Source organism: Nannobrachium achirus, assembly GCF_963921795.1.
Source record: "Nannobrachium achirus genome assembly, chromosome: 6".
In the NCBI taxonomy this organism is placed as follows: Eukaryota; Metazoa; Chordata; class Actinopteri; order Myctophiformes; family Myctophidae; genus Nannobrachium; species Nannobrachium achirus.
The window spans coordinates 19,861,454-19,883,714 of NC_137815.1; the positions used below are offsets into that span (position 1 = coordinate 19,861,454).

The window sequence follows — 22,261 nt, forward strand, 5'->3', positions numbered from 1 at the left end:
CCCCCGACGTGGATCGTGTGTTGGAGCGGGCGAGGGGGGGGGGGGGGGCGGGGGCTAAGCTTTACTATGGCAGACAAGGGAGGGGGGGGCTTTGTTGCCTTGTGCAGGCAGCCGCCAATTCCACACTTTTGCATTAAACGGTGGGGAGACGCCGCGCTCACTCGCGTGAGCCTAACAGCATGTGACAGGCCTGGGGATGCGTGCGAGCAGGTGTTCTCTCATCCAGCCACCCATATCCTTGCACTGAGCAGATATAGGTCTGTTCTGTTGGCACAGAGTCAGTCGGAGCACTGCACCCAGCCCTGCATGGGACAACCCTCACGAGACAGAACAAGTGTCCTCACGCGAGGAAACTCGGTTTCAGTTTAAGTGGTGTGACTGACATCATGGGAAGTCTTTTCCCCCAGCCAAATGTAGGCCTAAAGGCCCATTCCCACTGGGCCAGATAACAGAAAAAAAATTCTCTTTCTCCAGATATTTTTTCCATTCAAGTGGATGGTAGATACAGATAAAATAAAATCTATCTATTTTTGGAGCTGTGTGCAGCTCCCTATACGTGGCTGTGTGGGTCTGTGTGTGTGTCTGTCTGTCTGTGTGTCTGTATGTAGCCTGACTTCGGCGCGTAACTAGTGCCGCACCATTTACGCCACTCGCGCAATATATACATCAAAATGTGCAGCTCGGCCGGGAATGGTGTTCTATTACCTTTCGTTCCGATCCGCCTTACCATGCCGACGTAATCGGCAAAAAACGACGCTTCGGAGAGGAGATTCATAATGATTTTAAGAATGAATCGAAAAATAATTACATCACTCGGCCTCATGGTGGCGCTATAACGGCCCACTTTACGTTTTGCCCCGTAACTCTTGAACCGTAGATCGGAAAATTAAAATTCTTTTTTCCCTGGATTCCTTGGGTCAAGACGCATCTCCCCATATAGGCCACGCCCATTTGCGCCAGGATAGATTTTCCGCCATCTTGAATTTTCTCCAAAACACACTTTTTGCTCCTTTTCCTACATATTTTCTTCAAATGTCACAAAAATCGGTACACATGATCTACACACACACACACACACACACACACACACACACAGCTCCACTTCACACGGGTGTGATTTTTTTATAGTCTCTAGGCCAGACTGGCCAGTGTTTCTCAAACTTTCATGTTTCAATATAGGTCTCCCTTAACTCTGACAAATGGAACCAAACAAACCCAATACACTGTCAGAGTTACAGACTTGTATGGGTCAATTTATACCCCCCCCCCCCCCCCCCCCCCCCCCTAAAGGAACCCACAGAGTCTCTGGAATCCACTTTGAGAACCAATGGTCTAGGGTTGAATATTATGTGATTCTGAAACATGGGTAGTGAAATAAAACATAATGTGCATGCATTTTGCAATCAGTCGATGATCAACCATTATCTACCCAACAAGATATGGCCCCCCAAAATCCAGGAGGTATTCTAACATTTTAATCATCCAACACTTTTATTTAATTATATTCTAAACACCAAATTAGCCAAGCTAAGTAAATGGTAAATGGTAAATGGTGCATTTATATAGCGCTTTTATCCAAAGCACTTTACAGAGATTGTGCATTACATTCACCCATTCACGCACACATTGATACACCGGTGGCGGAGGAAACCATGCAAGGCACTAACCTACTCACCGGGAGCAATGTAGGGTTCAGAGTCTTGCCCAAGGACCCTTCGACATTAACTCAGGGGGAGCCCGGATTCGAACTGGGAACCCTTCGGGAACCCTTCGTGCTCTAATAACGGTTTCTCTACCCTCATATAAGTAAAGCTTTATATAAGTAGATTCATAAAGCTAAATAATTTGCGTTAACTCATGAGGAACACAAGTAAGGGTCATATGCACTTACACATGTGCCCTTGTAAGGCTGTGACAGTCACAGAAACAGAATAAAACCCCATGCATGCTCAATGGAACAGATCATTTTCTCTCTCCAACAACCGAAGGAGAAGTTTATTATGTTTTGGTCTAATTGGGTTAAATATGTAATGGCCAGTGGTGGAAAAAGTACTCACATTTATTACTTAAACAAAAGTATTACCAATACAGAAATAATAAAGTAAAAGTCTGGAATTCAAAATATACTTGAGTAAAAATATGAAAGTGTTGGCATCAAAATTTACGCTATACGTACCAAAAGTAAAAGTATAACATTTTTGAAAATAGCAGAACTACAAGCACACAACACATCACGATGCAACATGTTGTGATCTTGTAGATAGGCTATTGTCAAATAGTCTAAGTATAAAATAGGGTTAAAGTGGTTCATGTATGTTTTATAATATTATAATGTATATCTGTAAAGTAACTAGTAAGTTAGCAGTAACTAAAGTTTTCAAATAAATGTAATGGTGTAAAAGTACAATATATTTGTATCCAAGATGAGGTGTAGAAGCAAAAGCATTGGAAATTGGAAATGTACAAAAGATATACAAAAAATACAAAATTGTACTTAAGTACAGTATTTGAGTAAATTTACCTAGTTACTTTACACCACTGGTAATGCCTTTATGATCAGAATTTGTAGAGGCAAGGGTTGAGTGACTAAAATTACTGTCTTACTCATGTAATATATCTATTATTGCTCACAGCTTTACGTACTATCTCATGCCTCATTTTATCTTTTATGTACACACGTTTTTATCTCACCCAACTAATATACTTTATGTTTACGTTTTAGTTTTAGTTTGAATTTTTTTTTTTAAATATGGATTTGCACGCACAGAGTAAAATCCCCCCCATGGAACATTTTGACAATAGAAATGTTGACAAAAAATAATACTTGTTGATCAAAAAGAAAAGTTGTAGATCTGCTATTTGTGTTAAGTGTAAAGGTCTTACACAAAATATATCACCAGCTAGTATTTTCAATCAAAACAATTCCTTGCCTTCTAAATGCAGATGCCTTTATTTGCGAAAAGGCTACTTAATAAGAATTGCATCACTTAATCGGCACATCATTTGAATTTTGTTTGGATGTAGTCATGACACAAACAAAAAATATGTATCAGGTCAATTAATTGCATGAAAAAACTCCCCGGGTGTATAAGGACCATACGGTATAACCACCTAAACTCTTGTCTTTGTAAAACGGAACTGAACAGTACATGGACCGCTTTTTCCATCTATACCAAATCTCTTCGCCACAAATAGCCGATCTAAAGGCGCACAACGTTATGAGTTTGTAGATCTGCTATTTCTGGCAAATGTTCCCCCCAGAATATGGATGCCGGGGTTCAAGTGGTTAACTGTGTAGCAAAAGGAAGAGTTCTATCATGGCCACACACACACACACACACACACACACACACACACACACACACACACACACACACACACACACACACACACACACACACACACACACGCGCACACACACACACACACACACACACACACACACACACACACACACACTGCTTCTCCCCCCTGGGTCTCTGACTTTCATATACCACACCTGAAGCCCAAAATGGGAATTCTAGCCCAGCCTGTCACATCCCCAGAGTGGGAATAACTAGGGAATATCCTGACTGAGGCCTCTTTTCACCAAAGACATGCCATCAGTTATTCTCAGGGTAAACGTAATGATATTTAGGTGAGCCTCAAAGTGATGCATTTGTGTCTTTGTCTGTCTAATATGTCACTTTGTCTTAAGATTTCAGAAGATTTGTGCACCAGAGTCGAGCGTGCTGTCGCAGCTATCCACACCTCTAGGTCGCCTTGCTAGTCTTGAGGTAGTCCACAAACTAAAATCCTAAGTTCATAATGTTCATGGTTTACACTAGATTTTGCTGTTGCATGATCTGCCTTAAAAAAAAAAAAAAAAAAAAAAACACTGATTCAAAATTAGACACGTTTGCATAACATCTTATATTTTATTTTTTCACAGATAACTTGAATGTTCATTGCTCCATACATGATGCTGAGGGATCTAGTACAGTATGCAGTCGTGGAAAAGGTACTCACACTTAACTAAAGTATAAATAGGCTTACTCAAGTACATAGGCTACTCATTATGCAGAATGTCCCATTGCACAAGTTTTCAAATGTATAAAATATCTAAAAATCCTTTGAAAATAGCAGATCAAGCTCACAATGCGTCGCATCACGACACATTGTGAGCTTGATCTCGTAGAGCTTGTAGAGCTTTTCAAATGGCCAATATGCATAGGGCTGAAGTGGTTAATTATGTTGTGTTTTTGAATATAATCAAAACAAAGTAACTAGTGACTAAATAAATGTAGTGGAGTAAAAGTATAATATTTGTCTCTGAGATGTAGTGGAGTAGATGTAAAAGTACTGGAAATTGGAAAGACTCCACTTAAGTACAAATACCTAAACATTTTAGTGCAGTACTTAAGTAAATGTGCTTAGTTACTTTACACCACTGAGTCAGTGAGTATATCGTCGTTGTCGGGTGAAAACCTTGTATGTCCAAAACCGTTGGTTTTGCATTTATCATTTTAAAAATCACACCCGTGTGAACTGAGCGGTTCACCCCCCCCCTCCCCCCTTCCCCCCTGTGTGTGTGTGTGTGTGTGTGTGCGTGTGTGTGTGTGTGTGTGTGCCTGGTCTGGCCTGGCCTGAAAACAGCACCCCTCCCTTAACATGTGTGGTCAGAAAAGGTACTACACCACAGGCTTGAGGCTACATACGGACGCACCCACATACACGTACCTCTACACACACGGCCACGTATAGGAGCGGCGTGACCACCGCTCAAAAATTATTTAAACTAGTGAAAACAGCCGATCTACAAGCACACAACGCCTCGCGATGTGCTTGTAGATCTGCTGTTTTCACTTCTTTCGTGCAACGGCCTTGTATGATGAAGCAGGGCTTTAATTTGCGAAAGAACGTACAAATTTGAAACTTGGAGATACGAGGTTTCCATCCGACAACGACGATATGCATGCCATATACTGTGACAGGGTCTGTGCCATGGAGTATATTATGATCTTTACTGGCAGATGGTCTTATAGTACATTAAGCAACCCTCTTGTTTCACATGTCTCCCAGAGGCTCAGATGCTCTTGTATTCTCTACTGACTGATCACCTGACTTATTGACATCTCCATATATTGCTTAGTCGTGTTTTTGAGTGAAAATTTGATTTAGTTTTAGTCTTATGAATAACATTGTATTTAGTTTTAGTCACATTTTAGTCATCTGAAAAGTTTACATTTTAGTCGTCTAAGTCGACAGTTGATTTTGTTGACAAAGATGTATTTTTGGCATGCAAAATAGACGATCTACAAGCTCACAGCGCAGCAGCACACCCGAGCACAACCAAACATAAAATGACTTGACTAGTTCTACTGGATCTCTTCGCCACTAGTCCCTCCCTAACATTTAGTCTAGTTTTTATTTGTTGACGAAATTGTCAATATATTGTTATAGTTTTAGTCATCGTAGCGTAGTTTAAATGTAGTTTTTATTCAGTTGAAAAAAGGTGGTCAAAGAAATCAACACTGTTGGTTAGGCAGCGACCGCTATGGGGTATACTGCCTTATACATGTGTGGTTTGTTAAAGGAAGCGTTTGACTCTATAATGTTCTATAAAACTAAGAACAGATCATTTTTCTTCCCTTCACACTAGTACACACAAATCAGATGACCTCTCCCAGCATCCCCAGTGCTTATGTTTGTGACAGTGGGGAGAGCAAGTTCCATCTGTCACCCTTGAAGTCCTAGGAGAGATGCCAATACCTCCGCATGAGGAGCATGTGTGTGTGTGCATGTGTTTGTTGGAGCCAACAGATACAGTAGAGTGCACGTGTAGCTATCCTTTTTTAAAGATGTATGTTTGGGCTTTTCTGCCTTCATTTTGGATAGTACAGTGAAGACCAATAGGAAACAGAGAGAGACGGTGAGTGAGTGTGCAGCAAAGGCCATCGGGCTCGGGAATGGAACAAGTACATAGGCTACTCATTATGCAGTGTCCCATTGCACAAGTTTTCAAATGTATAAAATATCTAAAAATCCTTTGCAGCTCAAGCTCACAATGCACTGACAGGCTCCAGAGCCTACGGTATGTGGTATAGGCCTTAACCACTTGGTCAGGGGTCTTCAATGTTTTCAGGCCAAGGACCCCTTAGTTGAGAGAGAGATGAAGCAGGGACCCCCACAACCTTTTCATAGATTCCATATAGTTCCATATTTTGGATTCATGTCAATTTGTGTTTTCAGATATTTAATCACTTGAACCGTTATTACTTAATAAACTTGACATTTCACTACTTGCTGTTCTTTTCCCCCTCTACACCAAACCTCTTTTCCAAAAATAGACGATCTACAAGATCACAACCCCTTCGCAGCGAGAGCTCATATTCTGGATCTTGGCTACAGATCTCAGAATATGGACGCTACGCTTCAGGTGGTTAATATAATTTATATATATTTCTATCACACAAAGATTTGGAGGACCCCTTGTAGTAACTCTGAGGACCCCTAGGGGTCCCGGACCCCCTGCACTGGGCCATCAGTGCCCATGTAGCCATCATAAAATTGTCATTTTAATATCATAAACAGTGTGGCCTTGGATTTAAACCTCCATTTTACAATATTGTAACAACAGTACTGTAAAATTATAGCTATACTAATATCCTGCATGTTCTCCATCTTCTTCAAAATGCATGCAATGGTCCAAACGATCAGTGTGGCTTTAAGCGTCTCCCTGAACCAAAAGTGAAACGGAGAGAATGAATGTTGCTCTGAGTTTCATGGTCTGCCATCAACTTTTGAAATGACCAGCGTCTCTTAAGCCAAACTTGAACCTCCCTCCAGCCCAGTCCCAACCTTGGGGAGACCGGGGTGATGTGGGCCATCATGTGTCCTCCTCCACCTAACAATCTCACTGATGCGACCCCTTCACGGAGTGACCCCCCCCCCCCCCCCCCCCCCAACCCACCCGTCACCACCAGCATCAACCCCTAAACCCTTTAACCCTTCCCTAAACCCTCCGTTGGCCCCCTGATGTGCGTGTTCATTGGCTGACCGCCTTCAGGCGTCCCTCTTCCACGGGGTCCATTGTCTGGCGCCTATAAGCAGCTTTGTTTCTTCATGTGCAGCTGGGCCTAGCCCGCGCGGCCATTAGCCACAACATGCTAAAGAGAGAGCGGGATAATATAATTACAAAACAAAAGTCAGGTGGCTCGCCCCTAAAACTGCCAGGAGAAGCCCATTCGGAGGGGGAGATGGGGAGGGGCCGGCGGGTGGCCAGCCATAATTCGATTATGAAGTTGTGTGAGCGACAAAAGAAACAATCGAATCCTTTTCTTTCATTTTGCCCCACTGTGATTTAATTTGATTTCATTTTGGTTTTCAAAGGAGGGGCCTGTGAAAAGGGAGGAAGATTTACTCTTCTAATTTCTAGAGTCAATGGCACAGAAAACATTTCATTGCAAAATGTGCGAGGCCGGGGGAAATTCTTCGCCGGGCTAACTTTATTGTCAGGCTGACATGAGATTCTGTCCGCTGTACGTGAGGGCCAAATCAGATGAACCGCTGAAAGGGCCTGGTTTTCCCTGTGAAGTGATGCTTTTACACTCCCCAGTTTGCATGAATGCACACACAGTCGCGGACAATGGGATCAGTGGCAGATCTATCTCCGGTAATACTTTCTTTCAACAGAGGTGCAAGTGTGTCCCCCCAGTTCAGTCGGCAGACCCCGAGTTTATCCCGTTAGTCACCCTAGATGAGTGAAAGAGTAAACGAAACCCCCCGTCCCAGCTGGAGATACACACACACATGCGCGCTCGCGCACACACACACACACACACACACACACACACACACATGCGCGCTCGCGCACACACACACACACACACACAGGGGCGTCACAAGGAGGGGAAAAGTGGGACTGAGTTACTAGGGCCCAAGGTGGAGGGGGCCTTAATTATGTTATACTTTAGCTATTGAAAAATAGCAGATCTACAAGCTCACAGCGCGGCTGTGAGCTTGTAGATCTGCTATTTTTGAAATGTCGTGAAAATGTGTGCAAATCTTTGAATATGTGTATTTTTAAGCAAACATTTGTAACTAAAATTTTGCTTTGTCAAAAAACCTTAAAAGGATTTGAAATACAGTATTCAAAGACGTCACAAATTTTCACGATTTTTCCAAAATAGCAGATCTGCGCTTGCAGCGCGGCACTCAGTGCTGCGCTATATATCTGCTATTTTTCAATAGTTAAAGCAAAAAATAATGCGTAATGCGTTCTCAGTCTAAATGGGTTAAACCCCTCCCCCTATGAAGAACATTTATGGGGGGCCCGCAGTGAATCCTTGTACCCAGGGCCCAGAATTTGCCGCGACACCCCTGCACACGCACGCACGCACGCACGCACGCACGCACGCACGCACGCACGCACACACGCACACACACACACACACACACACACACACACACACACACTTCTTAGCCCCAGCTGGGTTGGTTGGTACACAGAGATTTATAGACAGCTGATAGGACCAGGTTCAGCAATAGAGGCTACTGTTCAGAGCAGGTCAAGCAGAACAGGAGCTGTTAATGTCATTTAGTGTCTATGGCTTAAAGACACACTGCATTTTGTTTTTGTTTTGTTGTTTGATAAGCCTGTAAGCGATTGTGTCAAACACACACATGCACATACTGCTGATGATGGGGCGGGGGTCTGCATTCTGCCAGTCAAGGGGTGTGTAAATGCCTGTTCTTTTCCAGATCAGTACTGTCTGATTGTGCCCTTGGGAGTAGATTTTTCATTCATTCCGTTTCATTGATCTACTTCAACTGTATGTATTTTATGGCATGGAATTGTGAATTTCTGAAAGTTGTTATTCAATTTTGAGAGTTTCTGGATGGTGCATATTTTCGGCAGAGAGCCACACCTGCAGTCAGATTCAGATTGATTTGATTGTTTCAACTTCAACTTGATTCCAACTCCCTTTCCCCCTGATTTTAGTATTGTTTAACCGTACAGGAAATTAAATGATTTTAAGCGCGAATTTCTGTAAAGAAGTTGTCCAACTCTGTGGTATTCGCACCACTACACACCATACACCTTATTTCCCCGTAACTTTGTCATTTGTAGCCCTGAAAACTCTTTTTTAAATTACACATTTCAGTTTAATTTCAGAATAATCTTTTTAATGTATTGACAGCTATGCTGTCGGGACCATGCTGCTCATTGACGGATATGAAATGTTGAGTGATGGACATTTATAATGGATATGTCTGATTCATCTGGGCGTGGAAGGGAACGCGGAGGCAATGAACCTCTTCCCATCGCCGTAGGAGGAATTATTCCAGGTGTAAGTCTGGATCATCAGCTCCTTCCCTCCCAGGCGCAGACGGCACCTAAAAATGCAGATCGTCATGGGTAAAAAAAAATGCACAGGCAGAAACCTCCAAGTTTCAAATGTGTGTGTTTTTTCATAAGGTAAAGCCCTGCTTCACCAAACAGGTGCATATGTATACGCACAAAACGAGTGAAAATAGCAGATCTACCAGCACACAGCGGCAAAGCGTTTCTAAATCATTTTTAAAACGGTTTTGGACATACTAGGTTTCCACCCGACAACAACGATAAGCAAGAATGCATTACACCAGTGCTTTTCAACCCTTTTCATATCAAGGACCATTATTTATTGGGCATTTGAGCCACAGACCACAGAGATTTAGCCTCTCAGACCCAAAACTTGGAATATTCTGTTCTCGTTAGATAAGATTTTGTCCACAATTCCATGCTGTATTGAGGAGAGATATTAACAGGCAAAACGTTGATCAAAATAAAATAATTGTGTGAACTCTTGAGAGCGTAAAATGAAACCAAATGATACAAAAATCCATTTGGTTTCATTTTACGCTCTCAAGACAGATCTAATAAAGGTTCTAATTTGGTTACCAACTCTCCATCATTTAGCTGGGGACCACCTGGAACCACCTCAAGGACCACTGCTGGTCCCTGGACCACTGGTTGTAAACCACTGCATTAATTATACATTTTCATCAAGTGTGTGTGTGTGTGTGTGTGTGTGTGTGTGTGTGTGTGTGTGTGTGTGTGTGTGTGTGTGTGTGTGTGCGTGTGTGTGTGTGTGTGTGTGCGTGTGCACGCTTACTGTTTTCCAGGGCGGGTGATGTAGCAGAGACTGTAAAGGGCAAAGTCAAACTCGGGACTGCAGCCGATGATGGCAGAGCCCACCTGCTTGTAGTAACCATCCCACTTGAACTGCATGCCCAGGACATCAGGGTAGGAGGACCACTGATAGATACATAGATAGATAGATAGATAGATAGATAGATAGATAGATAGTCAGCCAATCAATCAATCAATCAATCAATCAATCAATCATAAAAAAATCACACCTGGTGTGAAGTGAGCGGTGCTATTTATGAGCTAATTTCATTCAGCATCCTGCTAAGTTTGGGTTGTGACAACAAACTTAGGGCCATTTGTGTCAGAAATCTAGGCCAGATGTAAGCCACGCTTCAGACTGAGCCCAGACATTCTTCGGGACCGGGCATTTTTTACACCTAGTGTGAAGTGCTATTTATGAGTTAATGTCATCCAGCGTCCCACCAGCCAATCACAGCACGTCCTGCAAAGCTTAGCCAATGGTATACAACAAACTATGAGCCCGGACTTTTTTAACAGATTTTTCACCTTGGTTTTTTGCCCAAACTTTGAGCTGTTTGTGCCAGGATGTAGGCTGGGACATTGTAGCACACAGCCTGGACATTTTTAAACATGTTTTCCTATTGGTTTTTTGACCGAACAAAGCCAGATGTTCCAAGATCACCGCTCAAAAACACAGGCCTAGAAAATGATGAGTTGATATTGTGGATGCTTACAGGTCCATCAAAGCTGTGGCTGTAGTAGTTAAGCTGGCCCCTTTTCTCAAGAAGATAGAACTGGATCCAGTTGTGGAAACCAGACACCTTTCCACCCTTAACCTCTCCTGTAACAGAATGTGTTTCAGCTTCAAACAAATGTATTTTCCTTTCGGAACTTCGCTTTTGCGGTGGTTAAAAGACATTGTCATTGCAAACAAAAACAAGCATATTTTCATGATCACAATGGTGATTGTTGAGGATGTCTACGGCTTGTCAAACCTGCAAAGATGTGCTCAAAGCCGCTGGAGTCCATTTTGCCATTGTAACGGGAGTAGAGACCAAACCACATCATCTTGAGGTCCTGGATGAACTCCTCCTCTGATGAATAGCGACCTACAGTAGTAAGAACGCGTGATTATGGATCCCACTGGGAAAGATGGATGGAAACGGCATAGATCGCTCGTTTTCACAGTTATTGTCCACGACACTGCAAGCGGCGCGAAGGCCAGCGGACCTTGGGTTACAAAGCCGTGGTGAATGCAATCGTTCTATTTATGCCCAGGCCGTAAGGCCTGGGCAAGCGCACGATAAACGCAATGATAATCGGGGTTTGGTGCACCTCGCGCGGTCCAAGAGACTACAACGGAGCGCTCCCTACGTCCGGTTCAGCCAATCACAAGCTTCAAAAATGAGTCCGGGGCGTGGTTATCCATCTTTCCCAGTGGGATCCATAATCACGCAGTAAGAACACATAATATATCAAAGCTTGATGTATGCTTCAAAACAATAATATGTGTGTAATAATACACATGATACGTAATGTGTCATGTGCTGCCGTATGACAAACACTGTGTATTTTCAACTGAAAAATGCATTTTCTTCAACCAGACTGTAATCGGGATGATGAGATATACTGCAATACTACAGGAACCTCCGTAATACATCTTTATTAGCATCTCTGGACTAATGTGAAGACCAGTGGTGTAAAGTACAGCTGACTGGGGCGGTACACCTATCAAACGGTAACACAGGTGTACTAAGGCGGGCTCAGGGAGGACAGAAACCTCCCATGGAGCAGAAGGGCAAAAGCCCGCTTGATCTAGACTTTCAGTATGAGTACAGACCGTGAAAGCGCGGCCTCGCGATCCTTCTGGCTTTTTGGGTTTTAAGCGGGAGGCGTCAGAAAAGTTACCGCAGGGATAACTGGCTTTCGTAAGTACTGTACTTAAGTACACTTTTGAGTTATTTGTACTTTACTTGAGTATTTACAATTTACAATACTTTTACTTCTACTCCACTACATCTTGGATCCAAATATTGTAAATTTACTCCACTCCAGTACTTCAAAACTTTAGTTACTAGTTACTTTGTAGATTTGGATCATTATTACAAAACCCACATTAACAACTTCAGCCCTATTGGCTATACATCTCGGCCATTTGAAAATAGACGATCTACAAGCTCACAATTCGATGCATTATGAGCTTGTAAATCGGCTATTTACATCACCAAACTGGCCGGGGAACGCCTCGGGATCCCCCAGGAGGAAGTTGCTAATGTTGCTCGGGAGAGGGAAGTTTGGAGCTCTCGGCTGGAGCTGCTGCCCCCGCGACCCGACTCCGGATAAGCGGTTGAAGATGGATGACTGGACCGACATACCCTTAGTGTAGAGGAAAGCGAATAGCTCCCTGCCCAGCTCGGTGTTGGACATGGTCTCTCTGACAAAGGCCTCCTGTTCAGCCAGCTGCTGTGGAGTGAAGTCCTCCGTCTGTCCCGTCATTCTCCGGTAGTTGTCCAGTACAGCCAGGAAGGCAGCGTAGGTGGGCTTCGAGAACAGAGACTCTTCGTTCAGGTAGCGGAACAAGCTGCGAATCCAATGAAGAACAACTTACTGTACAATGGCAAGACGAGTATAAGCACCAGCATATGTGAGGGGAACGATTACAGCTAGAAAGGTGCAATTCTGGGAAATTGCAAGTGTTGTTGCAAGTTTTCGGGTTACTTTATAAAGGTGACATCACTAGATGCTGCTTCCTCATTGGCTAAGTTGGACAAGTTGCGACGAGTTATCTGCTATTTTTGGCTAATGTTACCCCCAGATTATGGAGGCTGGGGTTCAAGTGGTTAACTGGATTTGTGGTTTTGTGATTCGTGGATCACGGACCAATTGTTAGTCACAACTCGAGTAAAAATCCAATTTTCTTTTCCTACATTTAAAAAAATAATATACATTTAAAACAAAGACACAAATCTAAGAAATACCATGAATAAACAAGAATAATAATTATAAGAAGTATTGAAAATGGCCGATCTACAAGCTCGCAAGGCGGCACGAAGCGATGCGTTGTGCGCTCGTAGATCTGCTATTTTCCCTAGTTGTGGTCCCGGGCTAACATGCAGCCTAATTATCTCTCTTTTGGGTCTCGACCTGAAAAGATTTATAATAACAAATAAAAAAATGAAGAACTTAAAAAGGAAACGTGTGTCCTTACGGGCGAGAGGACAGGTCCTTCTGGGAGCTGGTCTGGGAGTCGTGCACCAGGGCCTGAGGGTCAATGACCAGCTCCGAGGCCGAGGCCTTGTTGGAGTCCAGAGCGTAAAGGACCTCGGAGATGGCCTGGATCTCTGAGTCAGTGATCACACTGCCGCTATCACCACCACCACTGTCCCCACCACCTGTAGACACACACACACACGCATGCACGCACGCACACACGCACGCACGCACGCACGCACACACACACACACACACACACACACACACACACACACACACACACACACACACACACACACACACATTTTTAGTATTCAAATTATTCGACCTCAAAGTATTCGAATAGTCGAATAGGACTGGATTGTTGGCCAAACTGTCAAATATTAAGTAAGCAAGAGGCGAACATTGTGACTCATTCTTATGACTTCTAAACTATATATTTTTTAAAGAAAAAAAAAAAAAAAAAAAATATTCGACTTCGGTGAACAACGTCGAATAGTGACATTGATATTCGAATATTCGAATATTTGGTGAATGCCCTAATACACACACGCAATTGCATACGTAGCTGGACACTCACGGCGGACACCAGGGACGTGCAGAGAATGTTAGCGAGGCAGGGGCGGACATTTCTAAAAGGGCCTTTTGATAGAAATATCGAAAATAGCAGGTTGGCTATTTCGAAAACTGCAGGTTGGCTATTTTCGGTGCTTGATACCACACTGAACTAAGCATAATCAAGTCAATACTGGAGATGTCAAACTAATGTAATGCCAACTACTACAATTCTAGGTTCTTGTCAGGGTGGGGGGTCCCCAGTTGAAATATGACTATTTGGGGGGTTGTGGCATGAACCACTGGTTTACAGGGTGGAATGGTAGATAGGTTGTTATAACCAATCATTTCTTAAAACTTTTCAGACATTTTGAGTTGAATTTGGTGTTTTGCTTTGTGGCACAAGACAGAACTCATAATATCTGACTGGCCAGTGGCCACCATGTGAACTTCCCCAGGTGTTGGCAAAAGAACAACTCTGTACAGAAAATAGTAACACAAACAGAGAGGGGATAGCTGATTAAGAGTGCAGACCTGTGCTCTGCAGCACCTGACCAATAGTCAACAAGGCACTGTGACTTGTGATCTGCAATATCTGTACTCACAGAGATCGGTGTAGTCATTGCAGCAGTTGTTGTGCTGGCCGCACTTGGAGTTGCAGTGGCACTTGTTCTGAGAGTTGTAATTCTCACCACACCGGCCCTTACAGGACATTTCGCCTCCACCACTGTCCCCACCACCTGTAGAGTGTGACACGCACGCACGCACGCGCACGCACGCACACACACACACACACACACACACACACACACACACACACACACACACACACACACACACACACACACACACACACACACACACACACACACACACACACACCATGCACTTAGCTTTAGAATAGACACACGCAATGGCATAGCAACATCAGCCATGACATAGATAGATAGATAGATACCTTTATTATCCCAAGGGGGAAATTCAGTTGTCCAGTAGTAGCACAGCAGTATACAGTTATTTACAAAGTTACAGAGACGTAAGAAAAAATAGATAAGAGGGAAAGAAACAAGAGAACAAAAAAAAGAGCAGTACAGTACCAATAAAGAGAAGGTGCATCAATAGAGGGGGCGAATAATATATAAGTATATATACATAAAGTGTCTTGCAAAAAAGACCATAGCAGTCAATGCTAGTTAGTGCAAACAAGTATCTCACTGTCATTGTTAAACAAAGCAAAAATACTCAGAAACTACCAACACAAACTAATAGTGCAAAGTCAAAAAAAATCAGTGCGAAAAAAGAAGAAACTAGGAAGCGTGTCACCGCAAGACGCACATGAGCACTCTTCCTGGACGGTCCTTTTGGGTCAGAGTCAATACAGCAATAGTTCCTTAGAGGTCAATGTCAATACAGCAAAGGTTCCGTCAGTCTAAGTTAGGAAGGGAGACCTTTTCAAGCGTCCGTTATGTGTCTCGTTGTACAGCTTAAGGGCAGCCGGTACAAAAGATTTTCCTAATCTCTCACATCTCCGTCCTGGGTAGGTAAAGCGGTCGTTTCCTCTCTTACTCCAGTAACTGGTGATCTCTAGATGGAGGGGGTGGGAGGAGTTCTCCAAGATGGAATCCAGCTTCCTCGCTGTGCGCACACTGGTTACTTCCTCCACCCCCTGCAGAGAGGACCCGACGACAGAGCCTGCTTTCTTCACCAGTCTGTTTAGGTTAAACGTGTCACCTGCTCTGTTGTTGCCACCCCAACATGTTATACCAAAAAAGAGGACACTTGCCATGACAGACTGATAGAACATCTGTAGCATCCTATTGCACACCCCAAACGATCTCAGTCTTCTCAGGAGGAACAGCCTGCTTTTCCCCTTGCTGTGAATCGCCTGTGCATTGTCCGACCAGTCCAGTGAACTATTCAGGTGTACTCCGAGGAATTTGTAGTTATCCACAAGCTCAACCACCTCACCGTTAATGGTGCTTGGCACCGGGGGGACTCTCTTGGAGGTGCGGAAGTCCACCACCATCTCCTTGGTCTTGCTTGCGTTGAGCCTGAGATGGTTAGCCTCGCTCCATTGCACAAAGTCCCTAACCACACCATCGTGCTCAGCCGTGTTGTCACCCGAGATCTTGCTGACCACCACGGTATCATCTGAGAACTTCTGCAGATGACAGGTCTTGGAATTGAAGAGGAAGTCCGATGTATAGAGAGTGAACAGGAAGGGTGAGAGCACAGTTCCTTGCGGGGCCCCCGTGTTGCTCACCAGCACATCAGACCGACAGCTCTGCAGTCTCACAGACTGTGGCCTTTCTGAAAGGTAGTCTGTGATCCATGCCACAAAGCCCTTGTCCACTCCCATCAGCGTAAGCTTCTCCGCAAGCAGAGACGGTTGGATAGTGTTGAAAGCACTGGAGAAGTCAAAAAACATAATTCTGACTGTGCTGCCCAGATCTTCCAGATGGGTGAGAGCCTTATGGAGCATGAAGGTGATGGCGTCGTCAACCCCAATATCAGCCTGGTAGGCAAACTGAAGGGGGTCCAGGTGATCACTGACCGCCGGTCTCAGGAGGTTCAGAACCAGCCGTTCAAAGACCTTCATGACCTGTGATGTCAGGGCGACTGGTCTGTAATCATTGAGGACCGAGGGGCGGGTCTTCTTAGGCACCGGGACAATGCAGGAGGTCTTCCACAGCTGTGGTACCTTCCCCGTCTTCAGGGAGAGGTTGAAAAGATGCGTAAGGGGGACAGCGAGCTGCTCCGCGCAAGCCTTAAGCACCTTAGAGCTGATGTTGTCAGGTCCCGCCGCTTTCCTGGTGTTGACTTTTCCGAGTTGACGCCTCACTTGCTCGTTGGTGAGAATCAGGGTGGGTGGGGGGGGGGGGAGGGGGAGATGGTGCAGGGGAAGAAAGAGGGCGGCAACCGAGGTCACCGTTTGGCCCAGCCGCTGTTTGTTGAACATGAACAGGAGCTCCGTCAAACCGATTGAAAAAACGGTTCATCTCGTTTGCCAGCTCCTCCGTGCCTGGCACAGTAGAGTTGGCAGAGCCATACCCTGTGATCTTCCTGAAACCACCCCACACTTGTCTCGTATTGTTCTCCCTCAGAGAGTTCTCCAGCTTAGCTTTGTAGCTCCCTTTTGCCTGAGCCTTGACTGTTTTAAGCTCCTCCACCACCACCCTCAAGCCCTCCCAGTCCCCTGCATGAAACAGATCTCTTTTCCTCTTAAGGAGGTGAATGATTTCTTTTGTCATCCACGGCTTGTTGTTAGAGAAGCAGCGAACCTTCTTGGTAGGAACACACACCTTCTCGCAGAATAGGATATAGTCAGTGATAACCTGACATAGGCTATCTACATCATCCCCATGTTCACTGAAAAAAGATTCCCAGTCTGTCATTTCAAAATCAAATCTGAGTCTCTCCTCCACCTCCCCAGCCCAACACTGAACCTCCCTGATGAATGGAAGCACTCTCTTCACAACAGGAAGGTACGAGGGATCCAGTTTCACCATGAAGTGATCAGAGCCACACACAGGGGGTAGGGAGACGCAACTGTATGCGTTTCTAACATTAGCATACAGGAGATCAAGAGTGTTCTCACCTCTTGTTTTGCAAGTGACAAACTGGGAGAAATCAGACAGGCCCCTAGCAACATTCACCTGGTTAAAGTCCCCGTTCAGCAGAATAAGGGAGCTAGGGTAGTGCGTTTGAAAACTGGCCACAGTTGAAAAAATAGTGTCCCGAGCTACCGCTGCATTGCCACAAGGTGGACAGTACACGGTCAGCAGGACAACGCACAAGAATTCCCGTGGTAGATAAATTGGTCTCAAAACGACTTGCCAGACTATGGAGAAGCAACGCCATCAGCTTTCCGGTGAAGGTCAGACATTACAAGTCACTGGTACTCTCTCCAGTCTCCACCCTACTCTATGGCTGTGAGAGCTGGACACTCACAGCGGACACCAGGGACGTGCAGAGAATGTTAGAGAGGCAGGGGCGGACATTTCTAAAAGGGCCTTTTGATAGAAATATCGGAAATAGCAGACCTCCAAGCTGTGAGCTTGGAGGTCGGCTATTTTCGGTGCTTGATACCACACTGAACTAAGTATAATCAAGTCGATACTGGAGATGTGGCATGACGGCATGGATTTCTACACAGAGAGGGTGATTCTTTCAAGACGCAGCATTCAAGTTCAGGAGAGGTTGGACAAGGCAATTCTCTTGAATGCTGCCTTCAGGTATGGCATGGAAAGAGGGCATTTGCATTTCTTTCAGCATAGTGAAAATTGCATTCATGGTCTGGAGAGGGCACTTTTAACAGACGGGTAAAAGGGCAGGGGCTCAAGCCCCCTTTGATGTCTATGTGTGCACGTGCCTGGCGGACAAAGAGTGCAGGATAGAGTCCTTTGAATGTGCTTCAGAAGGATGTCCATATTTCATACAAAGAACACTGGACAAACGACTACGTTAGACAACTCGTCATCACTCATGCAGGAGAACAGGAGCCTCTACTCTCGACAGTACAACGTCACAAACTGGCCTGGAACGGCCATGTAACAAGACATAAGTCCCTGGAAAGCGAAGAAGAGGCAGGCAGAGAAAGTCCTGGGTGGACAACATCAAGGAATGGACTGGCTCCTCCACGTCATCAGCACCCACACCCTAGGTGGGGTTGGCGAAAGGGCCTTCCTGTGTGGAGTTTGCATGTTCTCCCCGTGTCTCCTAGGTAGATACCCTCACAAAAACATGCAGTAATCCTGGTTTCTATACTGCCTACCCCCTGGCCAGCAGGGGCTCCCCAGGCATGGCAGAGGGAGAGCAGAAACTAGGATTACAGTTAGACATTTGGCACTTGCGGATGAGTGAATGACTGAGTGAGACACACACACACACACACTGTTTGCTAACATTTGTTATTGTTTGATTTTGTGATTTCTCTATAGTCGAGTAGAACAGGTAGTTGGTACAGTTCTGGGATGAAGTAAACAAGAACACTATAAGGAAAGTTGCATCCAGCTGTTGAGTTGGCCAATAGAGCAGACTCCTCAAACTTTAATACAGTACATTACACAGCAGAACAGTGACATCTACTGGTTACAGGCTCCAGTGACTACACACACATACAGTATATGCCCATGTTTATGTCTGTACCATTTTTACAGTCTATGGCCTGTAAATGAGCCTCTATTGACAGCATGTAACCCAAATTATTTTGGGGGGGTCCCCAGATGTTTGGCTTAATGTTAAAGGGATCCCTGGCTAGTACGACAAATATGCCGTAATACATTATAATTGTCCTCTATAAATACAATGTAAAATGAAAAACACCTAAATTATTTTATTTCTTCTAGAAATGGCTAATCTTTCACTCAATAGGGGAAATGCCCGTTGCAAGTTGATGATGTCATAAATGTAATTTGTGATCTATCCCTATGGAATTTATGGCATGCATCATGTGCAAATAAAAACAAACGTAATACTTCCTATGGTTAATATGAGTATCAAATCAATATTTCAAATGGGGTTGTGTTTTTTTTTTTTTTTTGCACATGCATGCCATAACAATTACACATGACATTTATGACATCATCAACTTGCGACAGGCATTTCCCCTATTGAGTGAAAGATTAGCTATTTCTAGAAGAAATAAAATATTTGAGGTATTTTTAATTTTACATTGTAGTTATAGAGGACAATTATAATGAAGGCATATTTGTCGTATTAGCCAGGGATCCTTTTAACGTTGTTTTCTCACTCAACTGTAAACAATCCAACATATCTGCACATTTCTAAAGTGACAAATTAAGGACTTTTAAGATTTTCACCTTGGAACAGATGGATCAAACTAATGTAATGCCAACTCATACAATTCTAAGTGCTTGTCAGAGTGGGGGGTCCCCAGTTGAAATATGACTATTTGGGGGGTTGCGGCCTGACAAGGTTGAGAACCACTGGTTTACAGGGTGGAATGGTAGATAACCAATCATTTCTTAATACTTTTCAGACATTTAAGTTGAATTTAGTGTTTTGCTTTGTGGCACCGCACAAGACAGAACTCATAATAGGACTGACTATCTGACTGGCCAGTGGCCACCATGTGAACTTCCCCAGGTGTTGGCAAAAGAACAACTCTGTACAGAAAATAGTAACACAAACAGAGAGGGGATAGCTGATTAAGAGTGCAGAGACCTGTGCTCTGCAGCACCTGACCAATAGTCAACAAGGCACTGTGACTCGTGATCTGCAATATCTATACTCACAGAGGTCTGTGTAGTCATTGCAGCAGTTGTTGTGCTGGCCGCACTTGGAGTTGCAGTGGCACTTGTTCTGAGAGTTGTATTTCTCACCACACCGGCCCTTACAGGACATTGAGTCTCCTGAAGAAAACGGTAGACACCTGAATGGTCATTTGAGGCACATATGGTAATAGTACTTTTACACATCTGTAAAAGGACAAAAAGCAGGGTTATCTTTACACATTTATTCTCATTTAACAACAACCTAATAGTCATTCACCTTTGCAGAGGCTGGCATAGTCAGAGCAACAGTCTCTAAAGCGCTCGCAGACTGTGTTACACTGACAGGAGAAGCTAGTGTCTGTTCCGTATCCACACCGCCCCTCACAGGAATCCAGGGAGTCTGACAGCCAACAGAATAGTTGTTACAGAAGGACACAGATTCAAGATTCAATACATTAATTGCCATGTCAATATAGTTGGACGAATACAAATAGGAATTTCGCTCTCAGACATAAAACGAGGACAGTGCAGCACCATATGCAAACATACATTAACACAACAAGGAAAGAAAATAAGTCAGGAAACTATACCCTGCAACGTAGGAAGTACATACAATTTGGTTTACAATATATACATACAATATAAGTGTTATATACTTATTGCTACATATACATATCTACCTATGCATAACGAGTCAGTGCAAGTTCAGATGTCTAATAGCTAAGAAGTATAGGTGCTATAACCCTCTGAATCGAGATGTTTTACTCTTAATGCTTCTGTATCTCCTGCCTGATGGGAGGAGATTGAAGAGGTAGTGTGTGGGATGAGAGTTAGCTTCTATGATCTTTTCAGCCATCCTAATTATTCTTGTGGTGTATGGTACCGTATATCCCATTCCAAAATAAACAGAAACGGCTTAAACACTGACAGAAAATGTTGGGCTCTTATAAGATGGAAACATGTATTCATTTACAAAGCAGTGGACCATCATAAGCACAAGGACCGAAACATCCACTCCTCTTTTCCAGTGTGTCACTATGTAAATAAATATTATTATTATTCTATCCTAAGAGCCTCAATATATGTTTCGTCAGTGTGTGAGGGTTTTTGGTTTATCCTCTCACACCTGGCTCTATATTATAAATACAATTTATTTTGCATGTGCTTTATATATTCTGTCATTTGTCATTCAATGTTATATGAGTTAAAAAAGGACCCCAATTGAAACAAGCCCAAAAGCTTTTTTGAGGTGTTAATCCTAATTGACCTTGTACAGGTGAACTGTACTGTCATGAAACTGTACCTTTTCCTATGCAAGCTTCTAATAAAGTCCTCAATCAATCAATCTATCAATCAATCAATCTTTGGTAAGCCTTTGTTACTGACAATATTGTATATCCCGTTAACAGACCTGTGTAGGGTGCTGTAAAGATTACTTATATAGAGAATTCAATTATTGGAATTAGCCTACAAGAAACATGAAAAGACAGACACGAAAACCACATGTTTTTCTGTGGTGGAATGAGAGAAATGTCTTACTGCTGTATCCCTGGCAGAACAGGGTCACGGAGAGGACAAGGAGGAAGAGGATCTTCATGGTGCCGCGGTATCAACCTGAGAAGAATGCCCGCTCCCCAAAGTAAATATCTCTCTTATATGGTTTCACCTGGCCAATCCGGTTGCAAGACTCACTCTACGCCAGCCCCTAAAACAAGATGATACTTTTGCAGTGGTTTTCAAACATTGAAATTTGAAGTTCTCCCCTTAACTTTGATAGTGTACAAATGTACATGTGTACATTTGGTTCCAATTGTACACTGTCAAATTAAGTTACAGACTTGTAAGGGTCAATTTAGACCCCCATAAAGGAACCCAGAGAGTCCCTAGAATCCACTTTGAGAAACACTGCTTTATTGTATTAACAGAATTTGTATTTGAGCCTTTATTACAATAAGAATACATAAAAAAACATGGTTACGCTACTAGGTAAGAATGATTCTGTAGGTAATTCGTAAAAAAAACAACCTCTGCAATAAGAAACATGTTTCTCTGTATTTTGTTGAGCTGTAGAAAGAACTATGACATTCCTAAATCCAGTTCTAGGGCAAACATGAATTTA

At 43.6% G+C, this 22,261-nt stretch overlaps 1 protein-coding gene across 1 annotated transcript; it reads right to left on the minus strand.

Moving 5' to 3' along the window:
• Window positions 1-9,260: 9,260 nt before the first annotated feature.
• endou (endonuclease, polyU-specific) lies at window positions 9,261-21,747 on the minus strand (the record flags this gene model as incomplete). The annotated part of the gene is made up of 9 exons (XM_080727795.1): window positions 21,682-21,747; window positions 20,164-20,280; window positions 14,512-14,646; window positions 13,347-13,530; window positions 12,514-12,719; window positions 11,134-11,247; window positions 10,873-10,979; window positions 10,140-10,282; window positions 9,261-9,378 (listed from the first exon to the last, which is right to left on the minus strand). Exons 1-9 carry the CDS (start codon window positions 21,737-21,739, stop codon window positions 9,261-9,263), a joined length of 1,182 nt encoding a protein of 393 aa, XP_080583921.1. The 5' UTR covers window positions 21,740-21,747.
• Window positions 21,748-22,261: the final 514 nt, after the last annotated feature.